General features: G+C 36.3%; 1 protein-coding gene across 3 annotated transcripts in view; it reads left to right on the top strand.

The window, feature by feature from the left end:
* Positions 1–19,006, top strand: part of CNTN5 (contactin 5) — a gene marked incomplete at both ends in the record, with an annotated part of 772,249 nt that overhangs the window by 704,865 nt on the left and 48,378 nt on the right. For all 3 annotated transcript variants that reach the window (XM_079707897.1, XM_079707896.1, XM_079707895.1), the window contains 2 exons: positions 7,785–7,855; positions 9,931–10,165. In XM_079707897.1, the coding sequence (XP_079564023.1) occupies positions 7,785–7,855; positions 9,931–10,165 (306 nt within the window). The remainder of the gene's footprint in view (positions 1–7,784; positions 7,856–9,930; positions 10,166–19,006) is intronic.

Here is a 19,006-nt window from a genome sequence, read left to right as displayed (position 1 = left end):
TATATGTATAACTGATTCACTTTGTTATAAAGCAGAAACTAACACACCATTGTGAAGCAATTATACTCCAATAGAGATGTTAAAAAAATTTAGAAAAATAAATAAATAAAATAAAGAAGAGGTTATTCTCAGTATTTTCAAACTACCCTGTGTATCGGCCATGTAAGTATAACTAGTGATTTGTATGGAATTCTTTTATTTCTTTTTTCTTTTTAAATCCTTAGTTGTCTATTTGGAACTAGGGAGTTATGAAATTGAATATCTATATCTCATGTGTATAGCTCCAGGTAGAGCTGAAATAGTAAGTTCTAACAGGTACATTTTTTTTCCTCAAAAGACTTGTGTTGGAATACAATAGATATGTGTAACCTTTTGATTGCTTATTGACCTCTGTGACAAAAGAGTCTGAAATAAACATCTAGTAGCAAAAAAGTAACAACAACAACAACAAAAATTCTATATTAACTTAATAAACACTTTCATCTCATATCCAGTTCCATGTTTCTGTCCCTCTATCCCAGCACAGACTTGACTCAAGGGTTACGATTTGTCTTTTCTTTCTTCTTTCTACTTCCTCCCTGACCTTCCAACTGCTATTCTGGTCACTTCCCAGGTCAGAAAAGAAGAAAATGAAAAATGACTTCACGTGCTGTAATTTGTTGTTCTCATGTAAATGTTGAGTGCTCCAGGAGATGGCTTTTGTCCACATTCTGCTTCTTCCTCTCTTGGGGTACATTGGATTCTTAAGAGAATATCCTATCTCCTAGCAGGCAGCTTTATTGGCTGTGATACCAACAAGCCTATTCAAACCTACCTTCCACAGTGTCTGCTTTGCTCATGATAATCATTTCACATTTCTGACCTACCAGACTCTAGAAATGCCATATGTTCTCAAGAACTATTTTGGTCTCTGCTCTAGTAGCATAGTGCAGGGCTGAGCCATCTTACAAAATTCTGAAGCTCAACAGCATCCAGCCGGGACGTGAGAGCTAAGCATCTGCACTCTCCTCATCAGCTATTTTGCTTCTCTTGTCACTTAGCTTGAGGGGGAAATGATACTCTCACTTTGCTCCTAGCGACAGCTGGGGATGGAAGTATATGCCACAGCACATCCATCTGCTAAGCTGACAGCCTTCTTCCAAAACACTGCTTGAGCTAAAATCTTATATATATGGCTGGAGGGGGGTAATGGGAAAGGGTCATGAAATTGATTTTCTCTATTTCCTAGTAGTTCTGTGGTTTTGTCTAGTCAACCACATTTTAGCATCTGAGGTTACATGTGTCTCATCCCAAGTCCAGAAAAGACTCATTAAACTTCCTACTACAGTTTCTTTCCGTGTACATTACCTTCCTACTTCTGAAAGGATCTTGTTTTGTTCATATTTGTATATTCACAGTTCTTGTCCATGATAATTACTTAGGAAACTTCACTGATTCAAAAGTTATGGAAAGAACACAATAAAATACTATTATAAGATGGGGATGAATTAGTTTTCCCAGGGGCATGTGGGTTGGCCTTGTAAATGGCATTTAATGGAGCTTTGAAGGCCAGACCAAATGAGACTCAGGCAGAATTATTTATAGGGGGCAATTAAAAAATCTGCATAGTGGGTTTCCCTGGTGGCGCAGTGGTTGAGAGTCCGCCTGCCAATGCACGGGACACGGGTTCGTGCCCCAGTCCGGGAAGATCCCACATGTTGTGGAGTGGCTGGGCCCGTGAGCCATGGCCACTGAGCCTGTGCATCCGGAGCCTGTGCTCCACAACGGGAGAGGCCACAGCAGTGAGAGGACAGTGTACTGCAAAAAAAAAAAAAAAAAAAAAATCTACATACTATTGTCAGGCACTGGTGTGTCCAGAGAAAAGGCATAAAGCTGTGGGGTTTTTAAAGGTCTTTCTAGTCTATGCTTCTAAAAAAGTATATGATATAAAAAACGTAAAGCAGTCAACTGAAATAATTGGGAAACTCTAAAAGAAAATACTATTAAATGAACATTATAGATTTCTTCAACCCAATGAGTAATTTAATTATATTAAATAAAAGAAATTGTTCTTAGTAATATTAAGAGCAGACGAAAATCATAGCAAGCAACAGACCTTTAAGACCAAATCTCAATAATTAGGAAAAAAGAAGATAATCGTATGGCTCATACAGCAGACAGTATTTTAAATCATGAAACCACTTTGGTCCAGGAAAGCCTTTTCTGCAAAATATATTCAAGAAATATATCTTCAGTTTCAGAGACACTTTGCAAACAAAGATGGTAACTTTAACAAATGCCTTTCTAAATGAAACTTGGTTAATTGTTAGGCATGCCCCTTTCCGATTAATAGCAAGATGAGGGAAGAACGTAGAAGACTTGAGCATGAAAGACAAAAGGGTAATGAGAGGTTATCAACCCAGGAGTAAATGTGAGACACTCAAGTTAGACTTTTTCCATCTTCCTAGTCCCTATAATGCAGTATACCAGTCATAAATAATGAACCATGTTCCAAGCCCTATACTAAGCCCTTGCCTTTCATTATAGCATTTAATTCTCACATCAACCCTCTAAAACAAGCAGGTTTATCCCCATCTTACAGATGAGAAGCAGAATAAGAGAGTTAAAAACTTGTACAAGGTTACCTAATAAGTAAGTGGCAGAGCTGGAATTCTAATCTTAAACCAAAGGTGATGACTCCCAAGTTATCTTCCTCCCACCCCTCCCTTCTTCCTCTTGCCTTTTTTTTTCTCTTCATTTTACCACACGTTCCAACAAATTTTGCTCAAATATTATTATGCCTATCCTCTGCTTCTACTTCCTTGTGGAATAAAGTTCAGAGAAAATGAGTGAAGGGAAACATATTTTATTGTCTATACGTACCTCCTGTGGTCCTGACTATTGCTATTTATGAGAAGGTTCATAAATCAGAGAAATCTTACATTCTCTGAAATATCCTAGCAACGAAAGTTGTAAATCAAAAATGATATATTGCCTAGGTTTTCAAATTAAAACAAGCTGACCAAAACTGAAAGCACAATTCCCATGGTACTATCGAAACCATATTATCCAGATTTCCAAAAGAACAGTCTATTTCAAGATCACATGTGTATAGATTCCTACTGAACTTAGTGTTTATCATAGAAGACAACTACTTTTTCTTTTTGAAGTAAATAATAACATTAGGTAATAGTTATCAATTATAGTTCCAGGCACTGTGATGCATAATTATGAAAACCTTAAAAAGTAGGTACTATTATTATCTCCGTGAGACAACTAAAGGACAAAGTGGTTAAGAAATATTTTCAACCCATCAGCTAGAATGGTAGAACTGAGATTCAAGCCCAGATCTTTCTCAGTCCCAGAAGAATAATTTTACCACTTACACATACCACCTTATCTACCCTATTGATAGGAGTAACAGCATTATCTGAACTCTTTAGGAAACACCACTGGTAATTTTTTTAATTTTGGAAGCTCTTTAACTTTTTTTATAAAGTGAGCTTAGATGATAATCAGTTAACTGAAATATTTGTATGTTACATACTTCAATTCAGGTAGGAAATTTTTTTTTTAATTTCTCTCCTGACTCCCATCTTCACTATATTATCAACTTCCTTTCCCTCTTTCCATTCTTTTGCACTTTTCTGCCCAAACCCGTTCCTGGATTTGCTCCTAAATTATGTGACCTCTCCCAGGTCTCTAGTAAACCTGTATTATTTAATGAGCTATGTAAACATCTACTGTAATAGATTTGGAAATTTTTCAGGGACAAAAAAGAGAGATTGATATATGATTTCATCCTGTATTCTCTTGTTTAGTTGAAGGCTAATTAAAGCATGTTTTTAGTGTGATTGACTTTGTTCAGACTATTACACTTAGAAAGAGTTATTTGAGACTCAAGCTTAAATTCATGCACGCTTAAACTAAGGTAGTACACTATATTTTAGTCACTCTGAGCATTTACAACCAAATATATAAGATAAAAAGGGACAAAAGTCTACATTTCAACATGCCAGATAAGGCACTAAAACAGCAAGACATTTATATATTGTTGGAAAGGTACTAATCACGTTATTCATTCATGGAAGACTAATGTTCAAAAAGAAATTCTGAAGAATAAGAGTTTAACTCATTAACCATGCATGTAAATTTGATTCTCTAAGCTAATAAGCTCATGGCATTTATCAGTAGCCAACGGAGGGAGAAAAGCATCTAGCTGCTTAATTCTAAATCAGAGTTTCAATAATTATATTGAAAATAAATTTGGTTTTAGGTAAATATATATTTCTCTGAACTCAATGAAAGCATTTATTACATGTTTGATTATATTAGTTTTATGCTTCTAAAAAGAATTATAGAACTTTTACAATAGAAGCGTTCTGAACGATTAAGTCAAATCTCTACATATCATGAATATGCTGTTTTAAAAATAAAACGATATAATTAAAATCAGTGTTGACTTCAGAGATAATAACTGTGAACCACCAACTTGAAAACGAAACCAATGAGCATGGGTTCCACTGATCATCTGCCTGTAATTAGGAAATTTAAGCCAATTAGAATTAAAGTACCCAATTCAAATATTGTGATCCTGACACCAAAACACAATGCCTGAGTTGCATCTATTAAAGCCTTAGGTTTTCTTTTTTGTTTGTTTGTTTTTCCAGTTTTATTGAGATATAATTGACATATAATACTGTATTAGTTTAAGGTGAACAACATAATTAGTTGATATATTTATATACTGCAAAATGATTACCATAAGTTTAGTTAACATCCATCACCTCACGCAAGTACATTTTCTTCCTTGTGATGAGAACTTTTAACATCTTCTCTCTTAGCAACATTCAAATATACGATAAGAGTATTGTTATCTGTAGTCACCATGTTGTATATTATATCCCTAGAACTTATTTATCTTATATCTGGAAGTTCGTACCTTTTGACCACATTTCCTCATTTCCCCCACCCTTCATTCCCACCTCTGGAAATCACCAATCTGTTCTCTGTTCCTACCAGTTCCATATTTTTAGATTCCACATATAAGTCAGACCATAAAGTATTTGTCTTTCCCTGTCCAGCTTATTTCACTTAGTATAAGGACCCTGATGTCCATCCATGTTGTCTCGAATGGCAGGGTTCCCTTCTTTGTATGGCTGAATAGTATTCCATTGTATAATACACCACATTTTCTTTATCCATTCATTGATCCATGGACATTTAGGTTATTTCCATGTCTTTAAAGCCTTAAGTTTTCTGTTAGTATTTCCTATTATATCTAGTAAGCCTTTCTTAAAAAAGAACAGTTGGTGCTTATACACATATACTATTAAAACTCAATGAACTATAGTGCCTGTTTTGTGTCATTTATTATACATTAAAATTGGATGATCTTTATTTACATTATTTTATTTTATCTTTATTTACATTTATTTATTTTATCTTCTTAAAAGAAATTAGTAGCAGTAGGAAGGCTTCAAAGACTAATTTCAAATGATAAAATAAATTTTACAGAATCTAGGTCATTTATGGATAATTTGATATGGAAGTAACCCACACAGAAACAAATTAAATTTTGCTTTCTTGGTTCCTCAAAGTGGAAATTTTCACCACATTTTTCATTAGTTTATTTTTAATTTTTTTACTCACAAAGTTAAAATTTTTGAAAACTCTAAATATGCTTTTAAAAAAATAAAATCATTAATAGACTATGGAACAATACTACCAAAGCTCCAGAAGAAATATTTGACCTCAAATCATGACTTGTATTTCATTCTACTCATACTTCTTTAATGAGCTTCAAGAGACAGATGCTCACAAGATAGCCTATAGCCTACTCTCCAACCCTAAACTAGAGGTTCCAAGCATCCTCCTTTTAGATGATTTTTGAGGGCTGAATAAAATAGAAAAGGATGCTCAGTGCCTAGTCTTTCCACAAAATCCATGATCATAGGGAGGGTATCTTCAAAGAAAAATATTCAAAATCCTACATTTGGGGTATAAACTAGCAATTCCAATGTAATAGATGAAGTAGGTGATTGTGGTAGATATTACTTGTAATATTATTTACCTGTTAATTATTGTCAGTGATGAATGTGAAGCATATGTGTGTGTGCATAACTTTTTATATTTTACAAACAAATGGTACTAAGAGAAAGCATAGTGGCACCATATCAACAAATTAACTTGCTCCTGCTATTTATCTGACCATGCATTGATGGTCACAATATTCAGAACTCTGAGATTAGCCACTGAGGGTATATTTGGAAATGTGTAGCCCTACCCTTTTACACATACAGTTAAACCAGTTTTCCTCCTGTGTGCTTTACTCATACTATACAACAGAAAATGAATTTAAAACTACTACTCTATAACAGTGGTTTTGAGACATGGTGTCAAGGCAGACTGATATGTCATAGATTCTTACATGCAGTGATAACTTATGACTACTAGTAAAAAACTCAAGTTAAATCATCTGCCTGCTCTTCATATAAATTAGGGCATATTCACTGTTATTGCTCTAATACCATCATTCTTCTTAGTTGAATTCCTTTTGATTTCCTGATTTAGAGACAAAGAGGTATCCAATTCCATGTAATTCTGAGGGAACTCGTGAGAGTGAACTCCACATATGAATAATCCTTAATGTGTACGTAACTGTGAAAAAAGAAAGATTGGTAGCTGCTTCTGTATGTATCCTTCTACATGTACATGAGCAAGACAAGAACTCATGTTCGCGGAGAAAAGTGTCAAGGAAATGAAATTTGGACCTGGTGAATAAAGATCATATATTTCAATGGAAGCAATGATAGTGTTCTCTCCCACCTCTGTGGTCCAAGAAGAATTGTTTTTTTCCTTTCTAGTAGCATATAAATTCTGCATCAGTTTTTCCCGTATATAAAATGCTGTGTGAATATCTACCAGTAATTAACAGCCTTCCACTCCAAGTAGGTAATAAATGGGAGTGAATTTATTGTTTATGAGTATATCAATATTTTTTTAAAACTATATGCTGGGATATAAAGGCAATGCTGAAGTGTAAAATTGCTAATTCAGGCTCATAGCCTGGAAAATTATTTATTTTAATAGTTTTCTTCATTTAATAGCTCTTCATTTGAAAGTATTCCCTTTCAACTACATATTTTGTGGTTTAGTGTTGTGAAGGGGAAATTTATTCCTTTGACATATTTATTCTTTTAATAGTTTTGCATTTGAAAAAGCTTCACCAGGTATCTATATATTTTGCAGTTTGCAGAGAGGTTCATTCTTGACAGTTTTTTAAAAATGTTTATTCATTTAAATAGGTTCTCACTCCATGGAACTGTTGCTAAGATTTCTTTAAACTGGAGTTCTAGTAAAGCAATAAGGCTAATGTCAACCTGTGCACTTTCTAGGGTCTCTGTAAGCCCTGAAATCACAGAAGATTCACATCCTTAGGAAGAAGAAAACATGTAGGACGAAATTTAACTAACCATTAGCAGATGTCCTTGACTATAGTGTTAATTATGATTTGGACCTTAGTAACCACAGAGCATTTATACAAGTGAACTAGTTTGGGGATGCAGTATGTGGCCATGAAAAATATATATCACACTCCCCCACATAGATTTGAAAGCAAGGTATTTGTCACAAACATTTTGTTTAATATTGAATAAGACCAATTTTACTTCCAAACACATTTTGATTTGTTTATTTGGGGATGTTACCCAACCAGAGTAGGATTATGATGCATTCTTGGTGTAGGGACACTTAAATTGTACATCTATGTATTGTTCTCACTCTTGGCCCATTTTTAACGACAGTTCCAAAGACAACACCCACCAATGTAAGTGGAAGAAGTGGAAGAAGGCACGAGTTAGTCATCGCCTGGGAGGTAAGAAAGCCTACTCAGATGTCAGAACTTGTTGATTCCTTAAAAAAGAAAGTTACACATAGAGTATCAGTATTTGGTATAGAGTAACTGAGTAACTTCTGTTTAAAGGAGGTTAAGAAACACTTTGAGCATGCGTTACTCACATGAATATTTCCAACATGAACTTTTCTCATTTTCATATCAAGTCTAACGTGTGCCATCCTGTCATATAGGTTGTCTCAGAATATAGTTTGAATGATTAAAATACATACTTTCACAAATTACTTCAGACGTTTATTTGGCTTAGTTTGATATTTATTTACTTCACAATTGAATAGCACCCTTGATATTTTTGGAGGCTAAAACCATTGAGGTTTTTTCTGGAGTAGTGACTAGGTTATCTCATTTATCCCATACAACTATGTTATTACTGGGGATAATTTTCCTTGTTTTACAAATTATGAAACTGATGCAGAGTTTGAGTACTTTCCTGAGAAGCAGTAGAATTGGGACTTTGAATTCAAAACCCTTATTCTTTTGTGTCCCTCACTGTATGACCTCCAAAATTCCTTCTGTCAAAGGAAAAGAACAGGGAAGAAAGAGTGTGAGAGGTACATTTATTTTCCATAAAGCCACCTTCCTTCTTTAATGTTAACTTTATTATCAAATATAGCTATGTAGCTAACAGAACAATGCGTTAGAATATGGAGATGGAAATGACTATTGGAGAAAACAACCAATCCCTGACCATCTCTAAGAACAATGATAGAATGTACAGAAACATACAGAAAAACTCCTTTCCCCATTAAGAAATCTGCCATGAGCACATCCTCTGACCTGTTCTTCTGTTCATATGCCTCTTCTTCAATAAAACTTTATGCCTTGTTTTTTGATTTCTGCAGAGGTATTAACTTCCCAATACCTGACCTTCGCTGAGATCAAACCTCTCTAAACGGAATTGCCTTCCCTGTCAGTTTTATGTCTTAGTCAGCTGGGGCTGCTATAACAAAAATGCTGTAGACTGGGTGGCTTATAAACAACAGAAATTTAATTCTCACAGTTCTGGAGGCTGGAAGTTTAGTTCTGGAAGGCATTGGTGGATTCAGATCTGGCAAGGGCCTGCTTCCTGGTTCATAGAACACAATTTCTCACTATGTCCTCACATGACAGAGGGGCAAGACAGATCTCTAGATTCTATATTACAAGGGCAATAATCTGATTCATGAGCACTCCACCCTCATAGCCAAGTCACCTACCAAAAGCCCATCTCCTAATACCATCACATTGTGTTAGGAATTCATCACATGAATTGTGGGGGAGAAAGGGGTATAAACACTTAGTCTATAGTACTTTGATATAATAGGCTTTTTCTCTTTTCCTCCACTCAATACATAGTTTTTCTTAAATCAAAATTCAAAATAAGAAAATGTAGCAAATGTTTATTGTGTATCTATTTGTGAAACATTCAATGTCTGGTAACTTCTCCACTGACTAACTAGTTAATCACAATTACTATTTTCTGTCGTGTGCAATTTATGCTCATTTAACAAATTTAAATGTAAGCCATGGAGTACAAGTCTCTTGAAAAAATTCTGTATTCTAATTTTTTCATATGTTAGTAAAGCACAACAGTAATTGAGAAAAACACTAGAAGAAAGGTCTTACATTAATTTCACCGACATTTTCTGTGCAAAGGCCTCTGCAGAGCATTACCAGTGACAAGATTTTCCCGACCACCAGACCATATGACAGTTTTCCCCAGCATATTACATTCTAGTGTGGAATTCAATGACCTTTGTTTCACATACATGACTAATTGGATCAAATTTGTTTCACTTCAAGAGTTTTCAATACTCCTGATGCTTTTCTTAAATACCAACTGATACCGTTTAATTTTTGAATCTTATACCTTTAAAGCCTTTTAAATTTCCAGTGACTGCCAAGCTATTGTTCTATGTTGGCTTCCAATGTAATATAAAGATTGGAGAGTCTCTATTGCTCTAGTTATCAATAATTTTAAAAAATTTAAAGGTTGGAAAGAGTGGGGGTTTTGATCAATTATTTTCCTGATATTTCATTGAATTTTTCTTCTCTAGCCAGTATCGGAAGAGTTTCAGAATGGGGAAGGCTTTGGCTATATTGTGGCTTTCCGACCCAATGGAACACGTGGCTGGAAGGAAAAAATGGTGACATCTTCTGAAGCTTCAAAATTCATTTATCGAGATGAAAGTGTCCCTCCTCTTACTCCCTTTGAAGTGAAGGTTGGCGTTTATAACAATAAAGGAGATGGACCTTTCAGTCAAATTGTGGTCATATGTTCAGCTGAAGGAGGTCAGTTTTTTTCATGCTTATTATTTTCATTTAACATTTTAATATTTTATTTTGGTACATGAATGTGACACTAATGTAACATATTAGATAATACAGGTACACCAAAAGCAAAAATAAAACTTACCCATAGTCCCACTACACTTCCTAGATATATTTTTCCAAAATTTTTTCCCAATAATTTTTTTGAAAAAAATTGATCAGTCCATATACTTTGCTTTATGTTCTTCACTCCCTGATGATGTATGGCAAATACCTTTCCATGACAATAACAATATTAGTACTCCTGTAGAATATTCTCTGGATGGAAGGACATTCTTCTCTGTTTCACAATTTAGATTATTTTCTATTTTAACCTTATTCTAATTTAAATTTAGAAATTTATATAACTTCTATTTTAATTGAAAATTTTAACTTATGTGAAATAAATTTAAATAAAGACTCCAATAACTATTCATTACTAGCCTCATACACAAAACAGCCGACTGATAAAGAAGTATCAGACAGCATTTTTTGTTTGAAGCTTTTCACACATGGTATCATTAAATCCCCCAACAATCTTGTCTAATAGGCTTTATTAACCTCATTGTAGAGAAAGATAAATTGAAGTCCAGAAAAGTTAAGGAACTTGTTAAAAAAAGTTAAATAGTTTCTAATTGAGAATTAAACCCAGTCCTTTCAATCATTAAATCCTTGATTTGTTTAGAGCAAGCTGCCTTCATATGCATAGCCTGATATAATTCTCAGTATAAAACTACTAGATAGGCAGGGCCTAGGCAGGAAACCCATTTTACAGATCAGTAAACTGTAAATCTGTGACTTATTCATGGTTACAGTCAACAGGTGTTAGTGCTAGAGGGCAAACTCAGTTTCCTACATCGAAATCCTTGGTTCTGGGCTTCCCTGGTGGCACAGTGGTTGAGAATATGCCTGCCGATGCAGGGGACGCGGGTTCGTGCCCCGGTCCGGGAGGATTCCACATGCCACGGAGCGGCTGGGCCCGTGAGCCATGGCAGTTGAGCCTGCGTGTCCAGAGCCTGTGCTCCACAACGGGAGAGGCCACAACAGTGAGAGGACCACATACCGCTAAACAATAAACAAACAAACAAATCCTTGGTTCTTTCAAGTTTTAATACAAAAATGCATTTTCTGAGTGAGAGAAAGCTTGATAGAGCTAACTCCCTAAAGTTAGCTTTTCTACACAGTCCTTCTTCAATTCAAGTGCACAATTTCAATTGGCCCTGAAAGTAACTAAAATGCCTTACAGTCCCTAAACCTTACAGAAGACTGAGCTAATGTTACACCAAAGGCAGCATACATTTGACCTCCCAAATAATTATTGTTTTCTCATAAACTGACCCTTTTACTTCCTTTGTGCCCACATGTGTGACTTGAATAGCTTAAGAGAATTACCAATCTTTTTGGTATGGGGAATTCATGATGGTGGAAATAAATAAGGTCGTTTGAATACTGAAGCACAAAGGTAGTTTCTGATTCTTATAAGATGTAGTTTTTCAGCACTAGCTGCCTTGTATTTTATGACATAGAGCTACATTTTGAAGCAGAAGTAGAAAGTTTTTCCTAGTATAAGAATGAACAGGAAAGTGAAGAATCAAGTAATAATAAGGAATCATAGGTGTTCTGATGAGATATTCATGCACTTAGCATCTCAAGTTTCTGACGTTTTTTCAGATAGTATAGCCAGTCTCCACATTACTTATATTAACTCTTACAGTCAAATATGAGGTAGAAATCTCAAGCTGCAATCTATTTTTCAGGAAATTGAGACTCAGAGAGGCTAAGTAACATGCTCAAATCAACCCAGTAAATAACAAAAGTTGTAAATAACTGTAGTAAGTGACAGGGCTGGAATTTGAACACAGGTCTGTATGACCCCAAAGCTAATGCTTTTAATCACTACCCTATACCTTCTCATCAGGAGTGTCTTTAACCATATTTCATTATTGTATTATATTAGTATATATAATAATAATATTTTACATCACTTGTTACTCTGATATCTGTTTTGAAGTATGTTTTATTCAGGAAGTGCATATTCTTGTGGTTTTAATTTATTTAACCTAACTATAAAGTGCATGGTCCCAAATGTCACGTGAGATGAATTGGAGAGGTGTGTACATGCTTCATATGGTAACACTAGTGTGGCCTTTAAGAAATTCAGATTTGTACATTCCTTGTCAACCTTTGCTTTAAAATTAAATTATAGCAGCCACCATGGGTTGTTTATACTGTGTTTTCTTAAACTTGAAATGGCTTGCCTTTAGAGATTTCTCTTTCCTGCTAGATAGGAAATATGAATATTTTCTTTCAAAGGCACCAAGGTTGTTACTGTAACACATTTCATAGTAACACTTCATTTACTTTGGTGGACTGAAATATGAAAGATACCAGGCAAATTAAATCCGAATAGAGGGAGGAGCTTCAAGATGGCGGAGGAGTGAGATGTGGAGATCACCTTCCTCCCCACAAATGAATCAGAAATACATCTACAAGTGGAACAACTCCTACCGAACACCTACTGAATGCTGACAGAGGACCTCAGACCTCCCAAAGGCAAGAAACTCCCACGTAACAGGGTAGGGCAAAAGAAAAAAGAAAAAAAACAAAGACAAAAGAATAGGGATGGGACCTGCACCTCTGGGAGGGAGCTGTGAAGGAGAAAAAGTTTCCACACAATAGGAAGTCTCTCCACTGGCAGAGATGGCGGGGGTGGTGGGGAGAATCTGCAGAGCCACAGAGGAGACCACAGTAATAGCGGTGCAGAGGGCAAAGCAGATAGATTCCCACATAGAGGATCGGTGTTGACCAGCACTCACCAGCCCAAGAGACTGCTCTGCTCACCCACTGGCCAGGTCGGGTGGGGGCTGGGTGCTGAGGCTTGGGCTTCGGAGATCAGGTCCCAGGGAGAGGACTGGGGTTGGCTGAGTGAACACAGCCTGAAGGGGGCTAGTGCACCACAGCTAGCCAGGAAGGAGTCCAGGAAAATGTCTTCCCCTGCCTAAGAGGCAACAAGACCATTGTTTCGAGGTGCGCAAGCAGAGGGGATTCAGAGCACCACCTGCCTAAATGAGCTCTAGAGACGGGTGTGAGCCGCGGCTATCAGCGTGGACACCAGAGACAGGCATGAAACACTAAGGCTGCTGCTGCGGCCACCAAGAAGTCTGTGTGCAAGCACAGGTCACTATCCACACCTCCCATCCTGGGAGCCTGTGCAATCTGCCACTGCCACGGTCCCGTGATCCAGGGAAAATTTCCCTGGGAGAACACATGGTGTGCCTCACGCTGTTGCCACATCACACCTCCCTCTGCTGCCACAGCCTCTCCCCGCATTCCATACCCCTCTCTCCTCCCGGCCAGAGTGAGTCAGAGCACCCTAATCAGCTGCAACTTTAACCCTGTCCTGTCTGAGTGAAGAAGAGATGCCCTCAGGTGACCTACACACAAAGGCGGGACCAAATCCAAAGCTGAACCCCAGGAGCTGTGTGAATAAAGAAGAGAAAGGGAAATCTCTCCCAGAAGCCTCAGGAGCAGTGGACTAAATCTCCACAATCAACTTAATGTACCCTGCATCTCTGGAATACCTGAATAAACAATGAATTATCTCAAAATTGAGGTGGTAGACTTTGGGAACAACTATATATATATATATATTATTTTTTTTTCTTTTTCTCTTTTTGTGAGTATGTATGTGTATGCTTCTTGGTGTGATTTTGTCTGTATAGCTTTGCTTTTACTATCTGTCCTAGGGTTCTGTTTCTTCATTTTGTTTTGTTTTGTTTTCCATTTAGTATAGTTTTTAGCACTTGATATCATTGGTGGATTTGTTTTCTTGGTTTCATGGCTCTCTTCTTTCTTCCTTTCTTTTTTTTATTACATCTTAATTTCTTTTTATTTTAATAATTATTTTTATTTCCATAACTTTATTTTATTTTATTTTATTTTAATTTTTTCTTTTTTTTTTTTTTTTCTGAACCATGTGGATGACAAGGTCTTGGTGCTCTAGCCAGGTATCAGGCCTGTGCCTCTGAAGTGGGAGAGATGAGATAAGAATATTGGTCCACCAGTGATCTCCAGGCTCCATGTAACATCAAACACTCAATGATCTCCTAGAGATCCCTATCTCAATGTTAAGATCCAGCTCCACTCAACAACTAGCAAGCTACAGTCCTGGACACCCTATGCCAAACAACAAGCAAGACAGGAACATGACAACACCCATTAGCAGAGAGGCAGCCTAAAATCATAATAAGGTCACAGACATCCAAAAACACACCACTAGATACAGTCCTGCCCACCAGAAAGACAAGATCCAGCCTCATCTTCCAGAACACAGACACTAGGCTCCTCAACCAGGAAGCCTAAACAACTCACTGAACCAACCTTAGCCACTGGGTCAGACATCAAAAACATGGGAACTATGAACCTGCAGCCTGCAAAAAGGAGACCCCAAACACAGTAAGTTAAGCAAAACGAGAAGACAGAGAAACACACAGCAAATGAAGGAGCAAGGAAAGAGCCCACCAGACCAACCATAGACAGTCTACCTGAAAAAGAATTCAGATTAATGATAGTAAAGATGATCCAAATTCTCTAGAAGGAATCAATAGCAGAATAACTGAGGCAGAAGAACTGATAAGTGACCTGGAAGATAAAATAGTGGAAATAACTACTGCAGAGCAGAATAAACAAAAAAGAATGAAAAGAATTGAGGACAGTCTCAGAGACCTCTGGAACAGTATTAAATGCACCAACATTCTGATTATAGGTGTCCCAGAAGAAGAAGAGAAAAAGAAAGGGACTGAGAAAATATTTGAAGAGATTGTAGTTGAAAGCTTCCGTAATATGGGAAAGGAAAGAGTCAATCAAGTCCAGGAAGCACAGAGAGTCCCATAAAGGATAAATCCAAGGAGAAACATGCCAAGACACATACTAATCTAACTATCAAATATTAAATACAAAAAAAAAATTAAAACAGCAAGGGATAAAAAAACAAATAACATACATGGGAATCTGCATAAGGTTAACAGCTGATCTTTCAGCAGAAACTCTGCAAACCAGAAGGGAGTCGGAGGACATATTTAAAGTGATGAAAGGGAACAACCTACAACCAAGATTACTCTACCCAGCAAGATCTCATTCAGATTCAATGGGGAAATTAAAAATTTTACTGACAAGAAAAAGCTAAGATAATTCAGCATCACCAAACTAGGTTTACAACAAATGCTAAAGGAACTTCTCTAGGCAGGAAACAGAAGAGAAGGAAAACACCTATGATAACAAACCCAAAACAATCGAGAAAATGGGAAAAGGAACATACATATCGACAACTACCTTAAAAGTAAATGGATTGAATGCTGCAACCAAAAGACATACACTGTCTGAATGTTTACAAAAACAAGACCCGTATTATATGCTGTCTACAATAGACCAACTTCAGACCTAGGGACACATACAGACTGAAAATGAGGGGATGGAAAAAGATATTCCATGCAAATGGAAATCAAAAGAAAGCTGGAATAGCAATCCTCATGTCAGACAAAATAGTTTTTAAAATAAAGGCTACTAAAAGAGACAAAGAAGGACACTACGGGCTTCCCTGTTGGTGCAGTGGTTGAGAGTCCACCTGCCGGAGCAGGGGACACGGGTTCATGCCCTGGTCCAGGAAGATCCTACATGCCACGGAGCAGCTGGGCCCATGAACCATGGCTGCTGAGCCTGCGCGTTCAGAACCTGTGCTCCACAACGGGAGAGGCCACAACAGTGAGAGGCCTGTGTACTGCAAAAAAAAAAAAAAAAAAAAAAAAAAAAAGAAGGACACTACATAATGATCAAGGGATCAATCCAAGTAGATATAACAATTGTAAATATTTATTCACCCAACATAAGAGTACCTCAATACATAAGGCAAACGCTAACAGCCATAAAAGAGGAAATCAACAGTAACACAATCATAGTAGGGGACTATAACACCCCACTTTCACTAATGGACAGATCATCCAAAATGAAAATAAATAAGGAAACACAAGCTTTAAATGATACATTAAATAAGATGGACTTAACTGATATTTATAGGACATTCCATCCAAAAAAACATAATACACTTTCTTCTCAAGTGCTCATGGAATATTCTCCAGGATAGATCATATCCCGGGTCAGAAATCAAGCCTTAGCAAGTATAAGAAAACTGAAATCATATCAAGTATTTTTTTTCTGACCAAACGCTATGAGACTAGATTTCAATTACAGGAAAAAATCTGTAAAAAATACAAACACAAGGAGGCTAAACAATACACTACTAAATAACCAAGAGATCACTGAGGAAATCCAAGAGGAAATCAAAAAATACCTAGAAACAAATGACAATGAAAACACAATGACCCAAAAAATATGGGATGCAGCAAAAACAATTCTAATAGGAAAGCGTAGCGCAATACAATACTACCTCAAGAAACAAGAAACATCTCAAGTAAGCAACCTAAACTTACACCTAAAGCAATTAGAGAAAGGAACCAAAACCCCCAAAGTTAGCAATAGGAAAGAAATAATAAAGATCAGATCAGAAATAAATGAAAAAGAAATGAATGAAACAATAGCAAAGATCAATAAAAGTAAAAGCTTGTTCTTTGAGAAGATAAACAAAATTGATAAACCATTAGCCAGACTCATCAAGAAAAAAGGGAGAAGACAAATAAATAGAATTAGAAATGAAAAACGAGACATAACAACTGACACTGCAGAAATACAAAGGATCATGAGAGATTACTACAAGCAACTCTATGCCAATAAAATGGACAACCTGGAAGAAATAGACAAATTCTTAGAAAAGCACAACATTCGAAGACTAAACCAGGAAAAAATAGAAAATATAAACAGACCAATCAAAAGCAAGGAAATTGAGACTGCGCTTAAATATCTTCCAAAAAACAAAAACCCAGGACCAGATGGCTTCACAGGTGAATTCTATCAAACATTTAAACAAGAACTAACACCTATCCTTCTCAAACTCTTTGACAATATAACAGATGGAGGAATACTCCCAAACTCATTCTATGAGGCCACCATCACTCTGATACCAAAATCAGACAAACATGTCACAAAGAAAGACAACTACAGGCCAACATCACTGATGAACATGGAGGCAAAACTCCACAACAAAATATTAGCAAACAAAGTCCAAAATCACATTAAAAATCACACACCATGATCAAGTGGGATTTATCCCAGGAATGCAAGGATTCTTCAATATACACAAATCAATCAATGTGATACACCATATTAACAAATTGAAGGATAAAAACCATATGATCCTCTCAACAGATACAGAAAAACTTTTGACAAATTTCAACACCCACTTATGATAAAACCCTCCAGAAAATAGACATAGAGGGAACTTACCTCAACATAATAAAGGCCATATATGACAAACTCACAGCCAACATTGTTCTCAATCGTGAAAAACAGAAAACATTTCCACTAAGATCAGGAACAAGACAACGTTGTCCATTCTCACCACTATTATTCAACATGGTTTAGGATATTTTAGCCACAGCAATCTGGGAAGAAAAAGAAATCAAAGGAATACAAATCGGAAAAGAAGAAGCAGAGCTGTCACCATTTGTAGATGACATGATACTATATATAGAGAATCCTAAAGATACTACCAGAAAATATCTAGACTAATCAATGAATTTGGTAAGGTAGCAGGATACAAAATTAATGCACAGAAATCTCTTGCATTCCTATACACCAATGATAAAAATCTGAAAGAGAAATTAAGGAAACACTCCCATTTGCCATTGGAACAAAAAGAATAAAATACCTAGGAAAATACCTACCTAGGGAGACAAAAGACCTGGAGGCAGAAAACTATAAGACACTGATGAAAAAAATTAAAGATGATACAAATAGATAGAGAGACATATCATGTTCTTGGACTGGGAGAATCAACATTGTGAAAGTGACTATACTACCCAAAGCAATCTATAGATTCAATGCAATCCCTATCAAACTACGAATGGCATTTTTTCACAGAACTGGAACAAAAAATTTCACAATTTATATGGAAACAAAAAATACCCTGAATAGCCAAAGCAATCTTGAGAAAGAAAAATGAAGCTGGAGGAATCAGAATCCATGACTTCAGACTATACTACACAGCTACCGAAATCAAGACAGCATGGTACTGGCAAAAAAACAGAAATATAGATCAATGGAACAGGATAGAAAGCCCAGAGGTAAACCCACGCACATATGGTTACCTTATTTTTGATAAAGGAGGCAAGAATATACAGTGGAAAAAAGACAGCCTCTTCAATGAGTGGTGCTGGGAAAACTGGACAGCTACATGTAAAAGAAAGAAATTAGAACATGTGCTAACACTATACACAAAAATAAACTCAAAATGGATTAAAGACCTAAATGTAAGGCCAGACACTATAAAAGTTTTAGTGGAAAACATACACAGAGCACTCTATGACATAAATCACAGCAAGATCAACTTTGACCAACCTCCTAGAGAAATGGAAATAAAAACAAAAATAAACAAAGTGGACCTAATGAAACTTAATAGCTTTTGCACAGCAAAGGAAACCATAAATAAGATGAAAAGACAGCCCTCAGAATTGGAGAAATTATTTACAAGTGAAGCAACTGACAAAGGACTCATCTCCAATATTTGCAAGCAGCTCATGCAGCTCAATATCAAAAAAACAAAAAACCCAATCCAAAAATGGGAAGAAGACCTAAATAGACATTTCTCCAAAGAAGACATACAGATAGCCAATAAACATATGAAAGAATGCTCAACATCACTAATCAGCAGAG

This window comes from Hyperoodon ampullatus (assembly GCF_949752795.1).
Source record: "Hyperoodon ampullatus genome assembly, chromosome: 7".
NCBI classification, from domain to species: Eukaryota; Metazoa; Chordata; class Mammalia; order Artiodactyla; family Ziphiidae; genus Hyperoodon; species Hyperoodon ampullatus.
The sequence above is the reverse complement of the archived record's forward strand: the minus strand, read 5'-3'. Positions and strand labels throughout refer to the sequence as shown.